This window comes from Lissotriton helveticus, chromosome 7 (genome assembly GCF_964261635.1).
Source record: "Lissotriton helveticus chromosome 7, aLisHel1.1, whole genome shotgun sequence".
NCBI classification, from domain to species: Eukaryota; Metazoa; Chordata; class Amphibia; order Caudata; family Salamandridae; genus Lissotriton; species Lissotriton helveticus.
In genome coordinates, this window is record NC_136068.1 from 760,088,000 (window position 1) to 760,109,740 (window position 21,741).

The window sequence follows — 21,741 nt, forward strand, 5'->3', positions numbered from 1 at the left end:
ATAAAATTGTGTAGCAAGGTCCAAGTCCTTCATGAAGGTAACAAATGCATTCAGGAGGATATGCAGATTCCTCGCTGTTCTGGCTAACAAAGCCATATCATCCGCATAAAGTAATACTGGTAAAGGAGTCGTCCCCACTGAGAGGCAATCAGCAACTGTCTCCACTAGCACCTTCTCTAGCCAATTAATATACAGTATTAATAAAATCAGAGCAAGGATACAACCTTGTCGAGCCCCTCTGCTGGTTGTAACATGCTGAGTGCAAGATGTCACTTGTATAAAAAATTACGTCGGATGTATTTGTGTGAAGATTCCTCCTGAAGAAAACAACCATCGGGGCCAAAAGGTTTTGCCATAACTGTAGGTCGATAAAACCCATGTGAATTGAACCAGATTTTGCTAATTTATGTTAATTAATAATCGTTGTACAGGTTAAAAAATTGGTCATTAAGGGACCTGCCTGGTCTGAATCCATACTGAAGATCAGACAGTTTTTTTATTTTCATCTGCTCAAATTGTCATTCTGTTTAGGATGGCTTGCCCCATCGCCTTCACCATGATGTCAATCAGCGAAATCAACCTGTAACACTAGGGTTATCCGAATCTCCTTTTTTTTAAAACCGGGACTATGATAGACAAAGTACAGACATGTAAGGGCTCCCTCCTTAATGCCTAAATTTAAAGTCTGTTTGAGTAAAGGGACCCCTACCTCTGTATCCTTTATGTACAATTCTGGAGGAATCCCTTCTTGGCTGAGGGCATTACTCTTAGAGAGTCCTGAGATACTTTCTAAAACTTCCTCTAGGGAAAATTCTAAATTGGAGACCCCGTCGTTGGGTAAATTAGTTTCATGACCAGTATCAAGAGCCACATAATTATATATCCTAGCAAAATGCGAAACCCATCTGTCCATGGTAATATGATGACTAAGGGAAGAGTTATAGAAGGAGGGGGCGGGGGCAGAACAAGTCTGATTGGTGATACTTCAAAACAAAGAGCTGTTTTTCAGGCAGCTATCTTTAAGTAAATTCTTTCCAGGCATTGTTTTGAATAAGATTTTTCCGCCTTTTAATCTCTTTTTAGAAATAATTCAGTAGGCTGCTACAAGTGAGTAATTTCTAGGCTTGGTCCTTTGTAATCTTCAGTGCGTTATAGAGCATTACCATCAAACCATTTGCACGTTACATGGCGGGGGAAGTGTAGGAAGGCCCCAAGCTTACTGAGAAATCTTTACTAAAGCCCCCATAATCTCACCATGTGAGGATTCGTAATTCAGACCAAAGTCAAACTCTAGAGCACAACAGGAGAACAGTTCCCTTTTAAAGTCCTTAGGGACCACTGCGACCATTGTAATCTTCTACCTTGACTTGCGACAACACAATCACTTTAATCACCTTGAGTATTCCTCATATGAGCTGTGTCCATCCCAAAGAAAGACACATTGGATTGTGATCACTAAAGTGGCTTGGCAGTCTTTTTCTATTATTTCAAAATATGTTATTTATTTTGATGGAGAGAGCAGGCATACAGTCAAGTAACATTGTGAAACAAACAAAGGTTGAGCAAGTGTATCAGTAGTACAAAGCAAATGATGTACATATTACACATGAAGTGCTATTGAATTGCATACACTTGTTGCCACAGTATAAATAACAATTGGATATATGAGAACTCGAGTTGATGATATGAGACACAGGTCACAAATAAGAAAAAATATTGCGGGTCTAAAAGGCCCACATTACAAAACATACCTTTGCAGTATATCTAGATGAGTATGTAAACAGATGATCACAGAAATATTGTAGCTGGTGTGTCTGGAATCTAACAAGTGTATGTTGCACCTAGGTGTATGCCATAATGAAGTATCGCCTTCATTGCCAGGAAAAGCCAAACTGTAAAGGAATTTGGGGGAGGAGGCGGGGAGAGGAGAGGGGCAAATTTGCTCTCTAGACGTGAGTGAGTGGATTTAGATTCAAGTACAAGTTACAGGTTATGGTATGAGACCTTGTGAGGGTAGTTCAATGTATTTGTCATAGGATCGTGATACTGCATTACAGATTGGGGCATCGGACTGATTTTTAGACTGTAAGGTATGTGCCCCTCAGGGATATGAGACACATGCCCACCATGTGTAATACAAGGCTGAAAGATTTCCATTCGGAAACAATGATTTTCACTGAAATGGTCAGAGAATGCAATGTAATTGGTTCCTAAGGTCAGCGCGGTTGCTCATGGCTAGGGACCCAATGAGACCATTGGAAATGATAAATTTATGGGTATGTTAAATATAGCTGACAAATGGTTTTGTATCAGTAGCCAGTATGAGTCAAGAAATTGGCATTCGAAAAACATGTGTGGGTGTGAGCCTGGTTCTTTTTGAAATTCCAGAATTTGATGTTTTCTCATAGGTTACATTTATGCAATCATTCTGGGGGTCCACTGCAGGAGATTCATTGTGAAGAATTTGGACTGAATAAGAAAGGGGTTATTTTATTGCACAGAGAAAGTTTGCCAATCTTTTGCCAGTTATCGGTCATGATATGCTTGAAAACCCCAATGTAAAAATGTTTGGCCCATTTGGTGTATATAGTTGAATTCTGTGATGGCTGTGTGTCGGATAGGAACTTGTACATTTTGGAGACCACATGATTAGATTGTTGCCATAAGGCGAGGTGAGTTGCTAGAATCAAGTGTTTAGAAAGGTTGAGTTTGGAGAGTTTAATTTTAATGTTTAGACAACTGTAAACGTCCAAATCAGAGAGGTTGTATGTTTTGTCCAGAGCCGAAAAAGGAAGAAGATCATTGTCGTTGTTGTCATAAAGGTCCCTGATTAACCTGATGCCTTTGGAGGCCCATAAGGGTGCAAAGGTAGGAGCATCTTCAGCATTGACTTTTGGATTGAGCCATAATGACGCCCATCTGGAGTTGTGAATAGATTCCGGCAGGTGTTTGTCTAGCCCCTTTAGCACGTTTGATGTATCTGTAAGTATCTGGTGGGACTATGGTGGGATACATTTCAACAGTGTAATTAAGGATGTACTAAAAGGGGAACATCTATCATGTTAAATTGTCTCTCCAAAGAAACTTTGATGTGATTTTAATATTTCCTGGAAAAAGGAGGGGGATAGTTTTAAAGGTAACAGGGCTGACAGAAAGTTCATTATCATAATTTTGATTATTGTTCCGTGCCCGTTCCTGCGCTCCCTTCTGAGGTTAATGCCTTATCCTACAACTTTTTTCAGGCCTCATTCCACGTGCCGGCTCACCTGCCGCCACCCTTCTACTGAATCCGACTCAAACCCTGCACGGCTCCCCCTCCGCCGTCCATTCTCCAAGGTACATTGATATATGGTTTTTGATCTGGAATCACTCCTGGGCGCCACCCGCTCCTTGAGACCCGCCTAACCCTCCTCTTCTTTCAGGCTAACCCATTCCCGTGACAGTTCAGCCGCCGAGACACGGCTACTTAAGCCCAACTCTACACGGATCCCTGGCTCCCCACATGCCACCTTCCCAAGATCCCACAGTGACCGTTCGCCCGGCGCACAGCAGACCAATACGGTTACCAGCATAAGCCATCTAGGTATGTTGGTCCCTTTCTGCCTCGCTGAACTATCCACCCCCAATACCCTACCCGCCTTATTCACCTCCAAATCACTCTTAAATGTCACAGTTGCTGCTATAAATTTAACTCGATGGGACTGAGTGACACGTCTACACAGATGCACACACGTATGGAAGGTCTTCACTTTAAGCATGGTCTGTGAAATCACTATGCACATTTACAGAGGACATAAGAACTAATTGTGGTTTTTGTCCTTCTTTGTTTTTCCCTTATGTTTCCAACAGGCTTGCAATTCAGGCAATGTTATTTTTAGTCCTGATGATGATCCTTTAACCCTTATAGGATCGAAACGCCGTCGACTGTTTATGTAGTTACGCACTAAGTTCTTCCATTGTGTTGCCTAATTGTGTTCTCAACATGAGTCCAGCTAGTACAAAGCATTATTTTCACTAGTGTCTCGTTTCTTAATTGCCTGTAAATAACCCTCCCCTTATATACATTTTTGGTTTGTCCTGATGTGTCATATGTACTGGATACAGGATTGTATCCCACTGTATAAATGTTTTTCTTTATTTTGTTTACAATCGCCTTAATTGATTAAAATCAGTGTCCGGCTGGACACCTTCTCCATTATAGTACAGATTCTTGTCTATAATTTATCCATCGGTTCTGGTTATGTTGTTGAGTCAAGGACCCTTGTTAATTGCTTAAACTGGTACCCCTGATCCTTGATTACCTTGAGGGTTCCCTTGTTCTTTTGAAACTGTTTTATAAATATTGGCCACGATTTGGAGAACTTTGATTCCAGGGGCAGCGCTAAGTAATTTAAGTAAGGGGTCAATGGTAAGTAGAAAAAGCAAGGGAGAGAGAGGGCAACCCTATCTTGTACTTGGTGTAAATCAATGCAACATGCAGAAGAGGCCAGAACACTTTGTTGAACTCCTTTTTGGCATCAAGTGCAATCGCCGCAGTTGGTAGTGAAGAGAGGCGCCTTTTCTATAATCTGACAGAATGTCCGAATGCTCTGTCTCACAAGGTGCCCTTTGACAAACCCCTTTTGGGAGTTTTGGATACATTTGGGTATGCATCTTTCTAGCCTGTTGGCTAGAATTTTTGCAAAATGTTTAGCTTCCAAATTTAGGAGAGAAATGAGTGAACATATTTGGTGTTTGAATGATCTTTGCCCTTTTTGGGGATGACCACTATGGTGGCCTCGACAGCTGTGCGAGAGACCTGCCATGTAGGGCAAAATGTTCAAGTATATTTTTAAGGTACTTGATGATCGAGGAAGAAAAACCTTTATAAAAAAAACAATGGGGAAGTCGTTGGGGCCTGGAGCCTTCCCTGGACGAATGGCTTTTATTTCCTTACCAATCTCCGTCATATCTATTGGTCTATTCATTCATGCCCTTTCTTCTTCGGAAACTGAAGTAATAGGGAGGAAGTTAAGGAACTCTTGGATTTTGTTATTTTCTCATGATGATAGCGGAGTATACAGCTTGTTGAGGAATCTTTGGGAGCCATCTTGGTCCTCAATGTGAGTGATTTGGCTATTAAAGTTATTACATTTGAGGGTGGAGGCAAACAGTTTATCTGCTCTGTTGCATAGTAAGAGTGCTCTGTTGTGTATTAAGAGTTGTCTGGATTTTTGGGCAGGAACACCAAGGTAGGCTCTTTTACTGACTATGGAGTTAAAAGTGTATTTTAACTGCTTGATATGTTGGAGTTAGGGCCTATTATTAGAATGCCTAAACATTACTTCTTTAGTTTTGATTTCAGCACACAGTGGTTGAAGCTTTCTATTAATTTTGCCAGTTTTATTTGGACAAAAAGGGGTCCATCACCACCCCCTTTTGTACCGCTTTGTTTGCCATAAGTTGGCAGGGTATGCTCAGACGTGAGTCCCTTGCTCACTTTGCCACTGGATTCAAGCAAGCCGGGATGAAGACGGCTGAAATGCCAGAAACCGGGCCTAGGAAGCTTGATTCCGGTCCAGGGAAGGCATGACTTGGCAGTTCGGGCTGGACTGTTCCCATGAGGCACAGGGTCAGACTGATTTGCATATGGCCATGTCTGAACTGGGGTGGGAGAGTGGGCTAAAGAACGGTAATGGATTAAACCCAAATCTGTTGACTGGGTGTGAGTGTTTGATTGGTTCAGATGCTCTGTCCATTACCATCCTTTTTGTACCGCTTTGTTCGCCATAAGTTGGCAGGGTATGCTCAGACGTGAGTCACTTGCTCACTTTGCCAGTGGATTCAAGCAAGCCTGGCTGAAGACGGCTGAAATGCCAGAAACCGGTCCTAGCAAGCTTGATTCCAGTCCAGGGAAGGTATTGCTTGGCAGTTCGAGCTGGACTGTTCCCATGAGGCACAGGGTCAGACTGATTTGCATATGGCCATGTCTGAACTGGGGTGGCAGAGTGGGCTAAAGACCGGTGATGGATTAAACCCAGATCTGTTGACTGGGTGTGAGTGTTTGATTGGTTCAGATTCTCCGTCCATCACCACCCCCTTTTGTACCGCTTTGTAACTGGTAAAGCAGGTTGGCTGGCGAAAAAGATATTAAAATATGGTGGGTTGTAAAGTGTCATTGTACATGACACTCAAAACATGAACATCTTATCAAACAATTGTGAAGAGAAGAACAATTTACACATTTATCCCAGAATAAGATAGTACAGGCCGGACCTAGTTTTCGTCTGTGCTAGAGAATGAGCACAACCAAAATTCAGCAAATGTTAGAGACCGATGTGGAGGGGGAACAACCTTTACAACGAAACCCTAACAACGCGGTACCATTACAACGCAGTTTTTAGAACGAAAGTCGTTACAACAACTTTCGCTGGAGGGCGCTCTAGGATAGGGAATAGTTTAATTTACTATCCAACACCTTCCCTACTATCCACGGGGACTGGAGTTGGAATAGTAAATTAAACTATTCACTATCCAGCGCCCCCCATCGCAAGTCGTTGTAACGACTTGCGTTGAAAAACCTGCGTTGTAACGGTACGCGTGGTAATACCACGCGCTGTACCGTCATACATCCGAGAGTAAGGCGGCATTAGCAAACTGAGTCTTAAGCATATTTCTGAAATGAAAGCATGTATCCCTAATACGAGACAGTAAAAATGTGTGGGAAAAGTACTGATTGTCGGATCAAGTAGTATTAAATGTAAACTACCTGACTGATTGGAATAAATATTGCAGAGCTTGTTTTCCCATACAGGATGAAATTGGTGGTCCTGACAGGTGATGGACCTTAGTAATTACCTCGGATGTGCCAGTAATTTAGTGCGGAGTTCTCTTGACTCTGGGAGATGCTTCCGTCACCGCCATGTTGAATCTGCTGTGGCGGGAATATCGGTTTGAGCGAACACCGGTCCTGGAGAAGTTCGGAAGTTCCCAGTCACTCCTCCAAGGTCACGCTGTCTTCCGCCACATCTATATTCACCCGATCAGCATTTTACACTGCAGACACTGCAGAGCTTAGGGCAAAGCTGCCATCTTAGCTGCACTGTTAGCCATGCCCCATGGCTTGATAGGCTCTTAATATAATTTATCTGGGTGTACAAGGGGGCGGAGACTAAGGCAAAGTAAATTACAAAAGCACAATCCCACCCTGTAAAAGTTGATGTCATTGAGGGACATAAAGAAAATGCAAGTTTCTCGAGGGAATGAACTAAATTAAACTCACGTATGATAGACTTAAGCAAATCGCCTTGCCTGGTGTGTTCCACATGAAGCCCTGACCAGGTCCTGCAGCTCAGTGGGTGACCAGAATTTTTTTGCGAACCCTTGCACAAATGAATATTTAAATCACATACTAATAACACATTGGCAGGGCATTCTTAACAATAAGAAGAATCCTACTTCCAGTGTGCACCACAAGGATGGGGAACACTCAGTGTTGTGTAAAATACCCCTCACACACCAACAGGCCCCTTGGTGTCATGCTTCATCATCGGGGTCTTCGCACCCCGCTAAGGGGATGCGGCACGCTACGACCTGCGACTACGCGGGAGCGTTAACAAGAATTGACTATGTGTGGTGTGTGTTCAGTGCAAGTGAGGGGATTATTGTGAGTGAAGGGTGTAGTGAACTATCCTGACCCTCTGCCTTGAGCACTAAAACCCAGCCCTGAAAACTACCCCTGCCCCCCGCCATGAGCCATAAAACCGACCTCCCCACCCTAAAACCATCTCAGCCCACCGCCCTGCGCACTAAAACCGACACTCCAGCCCTAAAAACAACCCCTACCACCCACCAGGAGCCCTAAAACCTGGATTCCAGCCCTAAAATCTACCCCAACTCACCAGGCAAAGACTCGGTCCTTCCCATTCCTCAGTCTTGTTCAGGTAGGAAGTCCCTCAAGTCTCCAACACCTCCCACTTCTCACCCATTCGCTCCGAGTCAAGAGCGCTGACTGCCTTTGCCACACATATGCCTTTCCGCCCTTACCACGAAAATCGTTATAAAGGAATATGCGTGGTAAAGGAATATGCGTGGTAAAGGCATATGCGTGGTAAAGGCAAGCGTGGTAATGCTTGGGTTGTAATGGCACTCGTGGTTCAGACCGCGTGGTTAATGCAGTTTTCCATCTGCAAGTGATTGGTCTCACTTAGCAGTTAAACCCCATTGAAGCAATGAAGCAGAAGAGAATTTGATGATTTTGTTGATGAAACAGGACCGCCACGAGATTAATTTTGTACTCGCTGTTTTATGACAATTGAAGCTTTATTAAGGCACTCTTTTCAGGTTCTTTATTTTGAACTCTAACTGATAAGTGTATATTTAGACAAGCGTAAAGGGCAGTATCAACGACAGTTGCTTGCTAACACTGCTAGCTCCTCAGGACTTTGGTCAATCCTGAATCAGTCTTACTTGTCTGTTGTCTTGATGTTCATAAAATATTCCTTGCCTTTAGCAAGATACAAGCCACTTTGGACCAGAGCACAATGATGCCACCCACCTTTCTAAATTAAGATCTTTCGTTGAAGGCCATAGGGATGTCTACATTTTTGTTCCCCATGCACCAAAACTGAAAGACTGCGCAGCACTGATCACTTTATACCTGTAAAATGCTGGACATGAAAGCAACACGACTAGTAAACACTTTAGTTCCCTGAAAAAACCGTACATTGAGTTTAAGACCTCAAGGATGCAATTATTACAAGATGCCAACATTTGACAGATTGACAGATTGGTAAGTGTTGCTTATGCCAGAATTAAGTAATCCCAGTGAGCCTACTCTTTGACTTCTCAACCCAAAGTCAAGGAAGTGAAGATGTTTTTCATGCTAATGTACCATAAATAAATCCTCCACCAGTTCAATGCTACTCGAGTTGTGCCTTTATAGAGTGGCAAATGAAGGCTGCGGAGCATGTTTCGAAAGAGGCAGTAAAAGAACCAGTTTTCACATTTAGAAAAGAATGACACTTTTAATGACTAAATGCCTCATAGATGCAGCTAGGGTCTCACCTTAGGTAGGCATCTTTTGGGTATGACACATTTCCTGGTTTCTCACCCATTGATTATTTCAGTTATTGACCTGTATCTCGTTGGGAAAAACCTTATGTGCCCAAATAATGCAATATGTTAGGATCTACTTTGAGTGTCTGAGTACAGTAACTTCCACTCCTCAACTTCGAAGTTTATTTTTAGCCTTTCTTGGTATTCCAGGCTCATTGACCTCTTCAGGCTTTCATATCAAAACCGTTCCTTGTAATAATAAAGTCTGTTTCTTTAGAACAAATAAAAAACATTTGTACATATGTTACAGTCAAAGTGTGAAATCCCAGTATTGTATAGAATGCCTAGGAAATGTATAGAATGCCTGATGGTTTTCGGCAAACTATGAAATATAAGTTTTTGGTGAAAATGTTACATACTTTTCCTAGGCATTCTATACAATTCCTGTGCATTATACAGAATGACCAGTACCATTTACGCAAAGTGTTAAATGGGTACAAGATGAGAAGCCTTTATTAATTAATACGCATTAATACGCATTTGAAACTGAAAGAACAAAACAACGGATTAGGTGTGTTACATACTTTGCCGGCAGACAATCCGGTAAAGTATACAATGCCTAGGCAATGTATAAAATATCAATCATTTCATACTTTGACAGGGATTTTCAGGCATTTTTTACATTACCTAGTCATTCTATAGAATGCCGGATTTCACACATTGCCGGGCGGGAATAAAATGGCGGGATAAGGTGTATTATATACTTTGCCGGCAGACAATCTGGCAAAGTATACAATGCCTAGGCAATGTATAAAATATCAATCATTTCATACTTTGACGTTCGATTTTCAGGCATTTTCAGGCATTCTATACATTACCCAGGCATTCTATAGAATGCGGGATTTCACACTTTGACTGTAACATATATAGCAAACACGCCATGAAATATTCCTGGCCTTTTAAGAGTAATAGCAGCTCCTTCCCTTACCAGAGCTAGGAGCATGTCTCTGCACTTGCCTAAGACTTGTAAATTTGCAATTTTGAACTTGTGTGCTGAAGATAATAAAAAGTGGTCTTCTTGTTACCCTGATGCCCTCTGTCATTCATCACTGTCAGAATCTGATACAATTGAAGTGTCTGATGTAATTTTATTGCCTTGAACTAGGAGGCATAAAATGATGACCATGGTATCTCCATCGATGGGGCTTTTTTCTGTCCCACAGAAACAAATAGCGGGGCCCGTCCAGAGGAGTTAAGTTGTTTGGCTGTAGGTGATGATTCCGCTGGCGGAGAAGACTAGGTTGAGTGTGTGTTCCGCCGTGTGGGTTGGAGCGGTGACTAGCTGCTTGAGTCCTATGTTGGCGAGGTTCTCCAGAAGGGATGCGATGTTCTGGTCACTGGGGTTATCCAGGTGAAAGTTGAGGTCGCCGAGTTGGATGTAATCGGTGGATGTGAGAGCCTTGGTGTGATGAGGTCGAATATGGCGTCGGTGAAGGACGGGCAGGTGCCGGGAGGCCTGTAGACAAGGGTGACACAGAGGGTGGTGTTGGGGTTGGTCTCGATTTGGAAATGGAGGTGGTCCATGGTTGTCGTTGGGTCGTCTGAGTAAGTGGTCAGGCGGAGGGTGTTCTTGTGGATGATGGCGATGCCTCCTCCTGGTCGGTGGTGCGTTCCTTCCGGGTGATTTTGTAGCCGTTAAGGATTGCAGTAGTGATGTCTGAGCCTGAGATGGGGTTAGTCCAGGTTTCTGTGAGTAAGGCGATGTCAGGGGAGGTGGCTTCGAGAAGGTCCCAGATTTCTATGGCGTGTTTGTGGAGGGAGCGAGTGTTGAGAAGGATGTAGCTGAGCCGGTCGGGTGTGCTGTTTGTCGGCTGGGTGGCAAGAGGAGCTGGCATGTGGATGTGGGCGAAAGTGTAGCTGCAGTTTTGGCAGGAGAAGGGTCCTAAGGTATCTTTCGGTGACGCAAGGTGGCAGGTGGCGTGGCATCCTGTGTTGAGGGCGAGGAGGGTGCTAACTTTGTATTGGTGGGAGAGTCGAGAATCACGGTCTGTGGCAATGGGGGGTTGGTCCAGTAAAAAGGGGATTTAGTTTTCGCTCATAATACGGTATAAGCATTCATTCAAATATAAATGAATAAGATATGCATCGCTACAATGAAAATTTGCGGCCTCATCGATGCTGAAAAAAGATGGAACACTGCAGCAGGCTCAAGGTTACTGAAGGCAGACATAATCTGCATGCAAGAAACGCATATTGAAAACACACAAACATCTATGAGGAACACTTGGTTATACACTGGTGGGGGCTACGACGCAGAACTCTTGCACGCGCGGGGTTGCAATATAAGCATCTAATCACACGTTACAATTCAGTCGCATGTCTGTGGATTAGCTAGGGAGGTGGGCAATTACTGAATGTCACAGGAGTAATGGGGACCCAATTACTATATGTTCCATCTATGGTAGTAACTTAGACGACCCAACGGTGTTTCATCATGTAAATAATGAACTAGCTACCTGGCCACGTCCGTTAATAATCTGCGGGGACTTTAATATAAACTTGCATGGCGATAACATTTTTAGACAGGAGTCAGGTTGGATATATAAGGGTCGTAAACCAAGGGTGTTTCAAGCTCTAAAGGCACTTTGTCAGGAACGCGCTCATGGATCTTTGGAATTGGCAGAATCCCACAAATCCTGGATTTACCTACTTTTCACATCCACATAGCAAACATGTAAGAATAGATTACATATTAGTTTCTCACTCCTGACTGCAAAATCGGACAAAAATCTTGTATATTGGCGGATCACGACTCGTTAATAGCAGAGATTAAGATGGGAGGATTTACAGGGGGTGTTGGTGTTACATGGAGTTTTGAGCGGGGCTTCTTTTAATGTGAATAGTGTGGTCACAGAAGGGGTGGATACCTCAGTTCCTTAAGGAGAACGTAGGAAGCACCAGAATCAACGTAGTTTGGGATATACTTAAAGCAGGAATACGGTGGGGAATCACTTAGATTCTCTCTTTCGCTGAATAAAAAAAGTAAGCTGCAATGAACGATCTACTAGTTAAATTCTCTGTGGCAGAAGAACTGATCACAGTAGTGCAAAATGAAGGCGATCCTAGTGAAGCACAAGCAAGGGTTATGGCTGCTAAATCAGCAATTATGGAGATTTTAACCAAAGGTGCGGTTGACAAACTCGCCGCTTGGTGAGAGAAAGCTTATGAGTGCAGCGAGCAAGTGGGTCATCATCTTGCCATAAGAGCCATACAAAAGGCAACCCGGAATTTAATTGCAGAGATTAAAGACCCCGAGAAAGGACTAATTTCAGACCCAGCTGGTATTTGAAAGGTATTCTATTCCTATTATCAAAAGCTTTATTATGATTATTCACCACGAAATTCAGCTGATGTAGTGACCTTTATTAACCAGATGCCCACAGAGAAACTCCCTCAGGAGGAACAACTACAACTGGAAGAACTGCCCCAATGGTTGGAGATACTATTGTGTATCAATAGCCTGCCCAGTGGCAAGGTTACCAGCCAAGATAGCATACCCCTTGAATTTTATAAAAAAATGTCAACACAATTTAAAAAACTGTATGACCCAGCTGTTTACACATGTTTTCAAGGGGGCAGACCACCAGAATTTTGGTCACAGGCCAAAATCATAATTTTTCTTCAAAAAATATAAAATACCGACAGGTCCCGGGTCATACCGTCCCATAACACTAATTAACACGGACAGTAAGGTCTACTCCAAAATCTCAGCTACACTTCGGTTATCCATATGTTTATATCCAAACAACAGAATGGATTTATACCTGAAAGAGGGACGACTGATCACATTAGAAGGGCCATCACACTTCTCGATGCACAACACATTACTAAGGATCCAATAGCACGACAATTGCTGGATCAGAGAAGGCTTTCAACTGAGTCTCCTGATCTTTCCTATGGGAGACTTTGTCGAGGGTGGGGATTGGAAAGGGATTTCTGCAGGCCTTTAAAATGCTTTATATCCATCCCACTGCAACACTTGTGATGAATGGAGAACTAACAGACATTTTTCAAATAACTAGGAGTACCCGGCAAGGCTTCCCAAGCTCGCCTCTGTTATTTGCAATATACATTGATTCCTTTCTACGCCAGCTAGAACGTAATAATATTATCAGGCCCATTGTAACCAATGGCTGGTAAACCAAAGTTCAGGCATATGTCGATGATATCGCTTTGGTGACACCTGATCCTGATGTAGCTATAGGTGAAATAGAGGCGGCGAGATTTGGGTCACTCTCTGGGTACTCCCTCAATCGCCATAAAAACTCAAATTATTTGCAATGAGAATGTTATGAGTAATGATGGTCGAGTAGTTAAAAAAGCGACATATCTGTGGGTAGATATAATTGCAAATACGGACTGTATTGTTAAGAATAATACTGAGCCACTAATTGCTAAAAGTAAACAGAATTGGCTAGAATGCACAATCTACACTTATCCATTATTGGCAGATGCTATATCATCAAAAGGCAGTTTTTTCCAAAGTTTTTGTATTTGTTGCGGACAATTCCTTTAGAATTTGATACTAAGGGGTCGATTCCGATTCGGGAAAAAAAACGTCCGTACGATTTGTATCCGGACCCCTCTCCGTACGAATCGTACCCGTCCGTCCGAGTCGCGAACTACGATCCGTATTCTGTGAATCCGTCTGAATCGTCGCGATCCGTACGTATTGCAAGGCTGAAACCGTGAACCGTACGACTTGTACACATACCGTACGACTCGTACACATGCCGTACGACCCGACGAGTACGATCCAGACCGGGGTATGAGGACACGATTTGTACGGTCCACGTCAGGTAAGGGCGAGTCGTACGGAAAAGCACAAAAACACATACACACCGTACGGTCCGTACCCCCCATAATCGCTGGGGTACGCACCGTACCCCTGCGCTCATGGGGTGTACGAGCCGTACCCCCATTGTACGATCGGTGTACGAGCCGTACCACATGTACGATCGGTGTACGAGCCGTACCCCATGTACGATCGGTGTACGAGCCGTACCCCATGTACGATCGTTGTACGAGCTGTACACCAATCGTACAATGGGGGTACGGCTCGTACACCGATCGTACATGGGGTACGGCTCGTACACCGATCGTACAATGGGGGTACGGCTCGTACACCGATCGTACATGGGGTACGGCTCGTACACCGATCGTACAATGGGGGTACAGCTTGTACACCCCATGATCGCAGGGGTACGGTGCGTACCCCTGCGATCATGGGGGGTACGCACCGTACCCGGGGGGGCCGTTCCGTACCTGTTTCGGCACGAACTCTGCTTTTACGGCTGTTTTCAGCTCCCGTAGAAAAAGGGTCGTACGGTGCGTACCCGACACGTATCGTACTTGCTGGGTCGTAAAAACAAGCCGCAAACTGTACAGATGTCGCGTACAGAGATTAGAGTCGTACGGTGTCTTGTACGACTCATACGGAGTACGGCTCCTGGTACGAATCGTACTTCGTCGTACGTACGGGACGTTTACAGGTACGATTCGTATGGGGGAAAAAATTCTCCGCACGACGATTCAGAGCGCTTTTTACCGGATCGGAATCGACCCCTAAATGTCTCAAAGGAATTGAGGACCTATTCTCCAGATTCATCTGGGGATATGCGAAGCCTAGAAGAGCATTCAAGTTTCTCTCTTTACCCAAGGGAAGCGGAGGGCTTGCTTTACCAAACATCAGACTTTATTATTGGACCACTACCATACTTAATAATCTAGTTCTTATTCAGGCAAAACCGAGTGAAAGTAGGATGGGAGAGATACCTTCCCCACTCGAGCTTGTTATGGGGACAGAAGCTTGGGGTGGTTCTGGCGGCACCTGAAAGATAATCACTGCAAGAAAGTCCGTTTTAAGATGCTACAAGGCGGATGCAAGGTTTTGAAATCTATTCAGAAATGTATGGGGCTGGGCCGCATGAATTTTTAGACACCACTCTGTAATAATCCCATCTTGCCTGAGATTTTTAAAGGCTCTATTGTAGAAAGATGGGGCAAAGCAGGTTTGACTAAACTTGGAGCTTTTTTTTCCTTAACAGGGCTGGTTTCGTTTGAAAATGTTAGAGAATTGTATGGATTAGATAGTAGAGACTTTTACAAGTTTTTACAAAATCGAGGCTTTTTTAAAAAATATCTTTTTATTGTTTTAGACAAAAAAAAAACAAGTCGACATGGCATAAATGACAATCGTCAAGAAAGACAGTCATAGCGTGGGAACACAGTAGTGATGATAGCAAAATAATATACATTACACAAATAATGAGGCATGTGCTGGAGCCACACAGATCCCTCCTCTATATGCGTTCCACCCAGACCACACTACGGACCACTTTTTGGGGCATCCTCGTGCCGTGTATACTGTGTAAGCTACTTATGCAATATTTTCTTGGTTTTTCTTTTTTCTCTATTTGATTTACTTGTCACACATAATGTACATTACTGTTGAATGTATTGGTTCTATCTTTCCATTAATTAAAAAAAAAAAGACTGTACCACAATCGCCATTCAGTAAGTGTCACTTTTTATTGCTTGGCCTGATGTAGTGCCGAGTGAAATTGCCCGTGCGCCTCGGAGCTTGCAGCAGCCAGCACAATAACAGTGTTTTTGCCAGTAAGTTCAATCAATCTATGCATGGGCGTTTGCAGAATTGTTACTGTATGCAGAATAAGAGCTAAGCATGTGGCACACCTTTGAATCAATCTTGACACATGGAGGACGTTTTTTAATCTCTGTAATTTAAATCTGACCTATTTGGTTTTTTTCTTCTGTCCTTATTCCCACAGGCGCATCAAATTTAAACAGGCAACTAATTACATAGTCATGAAGATGATCCCGGTTCATTAGGAGCCAGGGGATCGAAACGTCGACACTTTAAACAGTTCTGCAATATATCCATTGTGTTTATTGTATTTGCAGGGACTGTTTGTCTAAACTTGCGCATTAGCTAACCACTTGCAAGGGACATGTAGCTCCTACGTTTTCTTGCCTGATATTGTATCTTTTTCCCATTTCTACCTTTTTCTAAACTCTAGTTTCTTCCTGGATAGGTGCAGGCTTGTACCCTATCAAATGCTGAAATTGACCCCTTGTATGGTCACTTAATCCTTTTTGATCAACTTAAATAAAAATTCCCTGACCCGGCTGGGTACAGGAACTACAGATATAGTACTGATTCAAGTCTATAACTTCATTGTGTGTACAATTGAATTAGCCATAGGACCTTTGTTTTCTATAAAAAATTGTCCGCCCATGGTCCGAAGGTATCCATTGGGTTCCCTTGTTATAATTATAAAGAGTGAAATAGAGTCAGCACTAGTTTTGTTGCAGAAGTTCTATTTTCACCAGAATTTGCCTGTACACCAATTATAGTCCTCTTGAACTTGGCGGAAGTCCATCTACCAAATACTGCCAGTACCTCACATTTACGTCAAGAATTGCCATCAAGTCCTAATGAGCTGGTTCAAAAGCTGCAATATTGATCTCAAATGGCAAGAAATTGAGAACTTCCCATCAAATATTTAGTGCATCAAAAACTGCTAAATATCCGAGTGAACTGACCATGGAGAAAAATACATTCAACCGTGCCAAATGTGCAACTGAACTCCTGCATCATGTGTAGGTTTATGAGGTGGCTGTGCCATACTGGGGTTAACATAAACACTTCTACTCTGTTTATATTCAGTGGCAGCACTCATATGTTCATGCTCGTATATGAGTGCTTCCAATGATGTTAAATATAGATAGTAGTAATTCGGAGCTCAGTTTCCCTATATCATTTCTATGTCCTAAACAGTAAGTGACCAGTATTCAAGTGTTCCCAGTTCCCCCATACAATCTTGTGATTTAAAAGGCGAGGCCCATGTTTAATGTTCACTGGTACAGTGCAGATCTAGCTCCAAGAAGTAACAGAGCTCTGCATGAAAAACATACGTGTTGTAACCAAGTCATATGTGTTGTGTTTAAGAGTTTGAAACCCTGCCCCCTTCCGCTAGTGGTATAGAGTATTTCTGTTTTGGCTGATAGATTCTGCACTGTTAGCACAAAGGACTGTTGCGCAATTTCTGCAAGTTTGTGGCAAGCGATTCAAATGAAAAAGCATGGCAGTTATCGCCAGCAGCATGGCAGTTGTGAGCTTTCTTCCAACAGGAAAGCAGGATTTCGACCAGCCAGACGCTAAATCATGCCTTCTTAACTTGGCACTCTCGTCTTGCATACATTTTGACATTGTGCTGTATTGATAGGCTGTGACGTTCCTTATGCTTATCAATAAAACAATGTTTTCTTCTCTTTCTTCATTTATGTGAAAGGTTTGGCAGGAAGCTGGTGCTCTTTGGTACTATGGCAGTTCAGACTGGCTTCAGCTTCATCCAAGTCTTCTCAACAAGCTGGGAAATGTTTTCTGTGTTCTTCCTCATAGTCGGAATGGGACAGATATCCAACTACGTAGCAGCTTTCATACTTGGTATGGACATTTCTCGTTTAAACTACTTTACATTTCAAGTTGAAATGCACAATCGATTTAATTGTTACATTTCCTTACATTACTGTTTTATAATCTGCATTTTTCAATGTAACCCATATAAATCTGGAAAAAAGCGCTCCCAAGAAGAGAATGAATGAATGAATGTATTTATTTGCATGCTTAAAATCATTGCAAAATTGCGATACATTATAACAATTAACATTTAAAAAAAAGTGTCACACCCTTCTTATTCATATATTAAATTGTGTATCAAACATAACGTTAAAACAGATCACAGACCATTTGTGAAATGGGGTTTTTTCCTAAAATACGTGGGATAAAATTGTGATTAAAATATCTAGGTCTCTTATATAATCATTGACTATGAGGAAAAGAATATACTTGAGGCGCTACAGTTTTCATGGGACCCTCGTGGTCCTTTCTCTGGAGAGGGAGCCTCACTGTTCGTCCTCTTCTGTACCGACAGGAATCACTGCACTTGCGACTACACAGTTTGCATCTGTAATGTTTTCAATTAGGTCCCTTCGAGCTATGTTCATGAATTTGCCAAATTGTGCCCGGTCGGAGGGCACTGTGCAGGACTGGAGCCGCATCAACGCATTTTCTGACCCCATGCCCTAAAAACGTTGTTCTTTTAACAATTTACAACGGTGTTGGAGTAGGGCAAGGGCAGCAACATATTAGATGTACCCCCCTTAATTTTCATTTCCAAAGCGGCAGGCACCGCGCGGTGCCTGCCGCTTTGGAAATGAAAATGCTTTGATGTATTGTCAGCATTGTGGCGGGCGGTGCAGGTAGCCACCGCCAGCCTGGTGGGGGCAATCCGCCGGACATCCTTCCCTGAATTCCCACCCCACCATATTAGTACGGCAGGGGGGACCACGGCGGAAAAAAAGACTGCCCGCCACTTTTCCGCCCCGGTCGCCTTGCGGCGCCAGCCATATTACAATGGCAAGAGTGCAATGCCTTTCCGTGGCGGCCACGGAAAGGCAGGCGGTCTTCACTCTGGGGGCCGCCGGCGGGCCCCCAGAGTGAAGGTGAGTGGGTGGTGCACACGGGCGGGGGTGCCTGTGGTGCCTGCCGCTTTGGAAATGAAAATGCTGTGATGTATTGTCAGCATTGTGGCGGGCGGTGCAGAGAGCACCGCCCGCCACAATGCTGAGAATACAGGATGTGCTCGCCACTGTGGCGGGCACATCCTAATGGCACCCCCAGGACCCCCGCCCTTCAGGCGGGCGGTCCCGTTTTGCGATAGGGCCCGCCATCCTAATGGACCCCTTAGTGTCTGAACCAGAATTTTACCAGGGTGCTCCTATATATGTATTTTTGTTGTACCAGGCCATACTCCAGACTAATCAAGGCGTTTTGTATGTATTTGGGGAGCCCTAAAAGCCTTTTATAGCACAGGCAATTTAGATTTTGTCACTTTCCTTATAGGTTCCGTGGTAGGGCTATGTAATTTGCTTCGTAGCTTGCACAGTGCGTAGATGGTGGCTTGTATTTTGGCTTACGTCTTAGCCTGGGTACACAGTCTAAATATCGAGTTTGTAATATCGATCTACCGAAATATCGAGTCTGAAATATCGAAGGTAAAGAATATCGAGGTCAAGAATATCGTTGGACAGAATATCGACCCTAAGGTAAGTAATATCGAATTTATTTATATCGATGTAAGTAATATCGAAGTCAGTATTTTCGATATCAAATATATCGATTTTACTAATTTCGATGTTACTAATATCGATAAATGTATTACTATTATGTATTTTATTATGTATTTAATATGTATGTGTTATATGTTTTTTGTTAAGTATTTTACTTGTTTTAAATTACATGTGTACTATTTTTATATATTAATAATTATATTTTAAAGTTAATTTAATGTTTTAGTACTGGAGCTGGTTGTGGGTTTATAGGGGAATAGGGTGGGAAGTAATTTAAATATATTAAATGAATTATTACTTTTTAGGAACTACAAATTAATTTAAATTTTTTTGCATTTAAGTTTTGTAGCGGGTAGTGGGTTTATAGGGGAATTGGGTGGGAAGTATTTTAATTGTAATTAAATAATTATTTATTTTAATTTATTTATATTGATAATACATTAATTTGTAATTAATTATTAATTGGCAATTATTTTAATTAATTTATTTTGTAAATTGGTAATTAATGTTTGTAATTGGTAATTCATTTTTGTAATTGATGATTAATTTTTTTTAATGGTAATTAATATTTGTAATTGGTAAATAATTTTTTAATTGGTGATTAATGTATGTAATTGGTAAATATTTTTTTAATTGGTAATTAATGATTGTAATTGGTAATTAATTTTTTAATTTGTAATTAATGTTTGTAATTGGTAATTAATGTTTGTAATTGGTAATTAATTTTTTTAATTGGTAAGTAATTTATTTTAATTGGAAACTATTTTTTAATAATTTTATTGTTTAAAGTTTTTTAATTGTAAATGTACAGGAATTTATATAGCGCAAATCACCAAGCGGTTTCTAAGCGCTTGCTTAGGGAACCCGTCCTGGTATTCCCCTGTGAGATAACCCCAGCAGGGCATCCGCAAGGTGAAAGCCAGGCATCCCGCCACGAGGGGCCGTTGTGGAGATTAAGCAAGCTATTGCCCAGAGTCGCAGAGTATGAACCCGTGAATCGAGTAGGCACCGGAGCGAGAATTGTCGAGTCCATGGACATTTTAGGATTCAAGACCCCGCCGAGCCGGGAATTGAACCCTGGTCCCGGGCTGACCTCTGCTTCCAGGTCTGCCTCCTCTAACCAGTGAGCCACACTTCTCCACACTTCTTAATTGCTAATCAAATTTTAATAATAAATATGTGTTTTGTTTTGAAAAAGATTTCATTGTTCAATATTTATTATTTGGTAACTAATATTGATTAATTAATTCGTATTGGTATTTATTAATTTATTGTTAATACATTATTCAATTGTAATTTTGTTTTTAATCATTATTAATGGGTATTTGTAAATGATGTTGGTTTCAAATTTAAATTATTAATTATTTTAAATACAAACATTATTTATAAGTATGTTATATTGAATTTCTATGCTATCCAACACTTTCCCTACTGTTGCACTCTCTGGAGTGGGAATAGTAATTTTTACCCCTACGATATTCAACGTTTTCCCTACTGTTTTACTCTATGGAGTTGGAATAGTAATTTTTACCCACCCGCTATCAAATGCTTTCCCTACTGTTACACTCTCTGGAGTGGGAATAGTAATTTTTACCCCTACGCTAGCCAACGCTTTCCCTACTGTTGCACTCTCTGGAGTGGGAATAGTAATTTTTACCTTCCCGCTATCCAACGCTTTCCCTACTGTTGCACTCTTTGGAGTGGGAATAGTAATTTTTACCCCTACGCTATCCAACGCTTTCCCTACTGTTGCATTCACTGGAGTGGGAATAGTAATTTTTACTCACCCGCTATCCAACGCTTTCTCTACTGTTGCACTCTCTGGAGCTGGAATAGTAATTTTTAACCCCTACGCTATCAAACGCTTACCCTACTGTTCCACTCACTGGAGTGGGAATGGTAATTTTTACCCATCCGCTATCCAACGCTTTCCCTAGTGTTGCACTCTCTGGAGTGGGAATAGTAATTTTTACTGCTACGCTATCCAACGCTTTTCCTACTGTTTCACACTCTGGAGTTGGAATAGTAATTTTTACCCACCCGCTATCCAACGCTTTCCCTACTGTTGCACTCACTGGAGTGAGAATAGTAATGTTTACCCCTACGCTATCCAACGCTTTCCCTACTGTTTCACACTCTGGAGTTGGAATAGTAATTTTTACCCACCCGCTATCCAACGCTTTCCCTACTGTTGCATTTTATGGAGTGGGAATAGTAATTTTACTTTCTACGCTATCCAATATTTTAATTACTGTAGTTTGTTTGGGACTTTAAATAGTAGTTTTATTTATTTTTTATTTAATATTTTTTGTATTATTTTAGATAATGTAGTATTTAATTAATTTAGAATATTTTGTAGATATATTTAATTTTTTTAATTTATTAAATAATTATATACTTTTTATTTGTTATTATTTTGTGTGTAGATGTATTTGTAATTTATAGTATTTATAAATAATGTATAAATAATTAAAATAATTATTAAAAGTT

General features: G+C 41.9%; 1 protein-coding gene across 1 annotated transcript in view; it reads left to right on the top strand.

Moving 5' to 3' along the window:
• Window positions 1-21,741, top strand: part of LOC144769114 (organic cation/carnitine transporter 2-like) — a 739,817-nt gene that overhangs the window by 247,567 nt on the left and 470,509 nt on the right. The window contains exon 3 of the mRNA XM_078653116.1: window positions 17,412-17,566. Within this exon, the coding sequence (XP_078509242.1) occupies window positions 17,412-17,566 (155 nt within the window). The remainder of the gene's footprint in view (window positions 1-17,411; window positions 17,567-21,741) is intronic.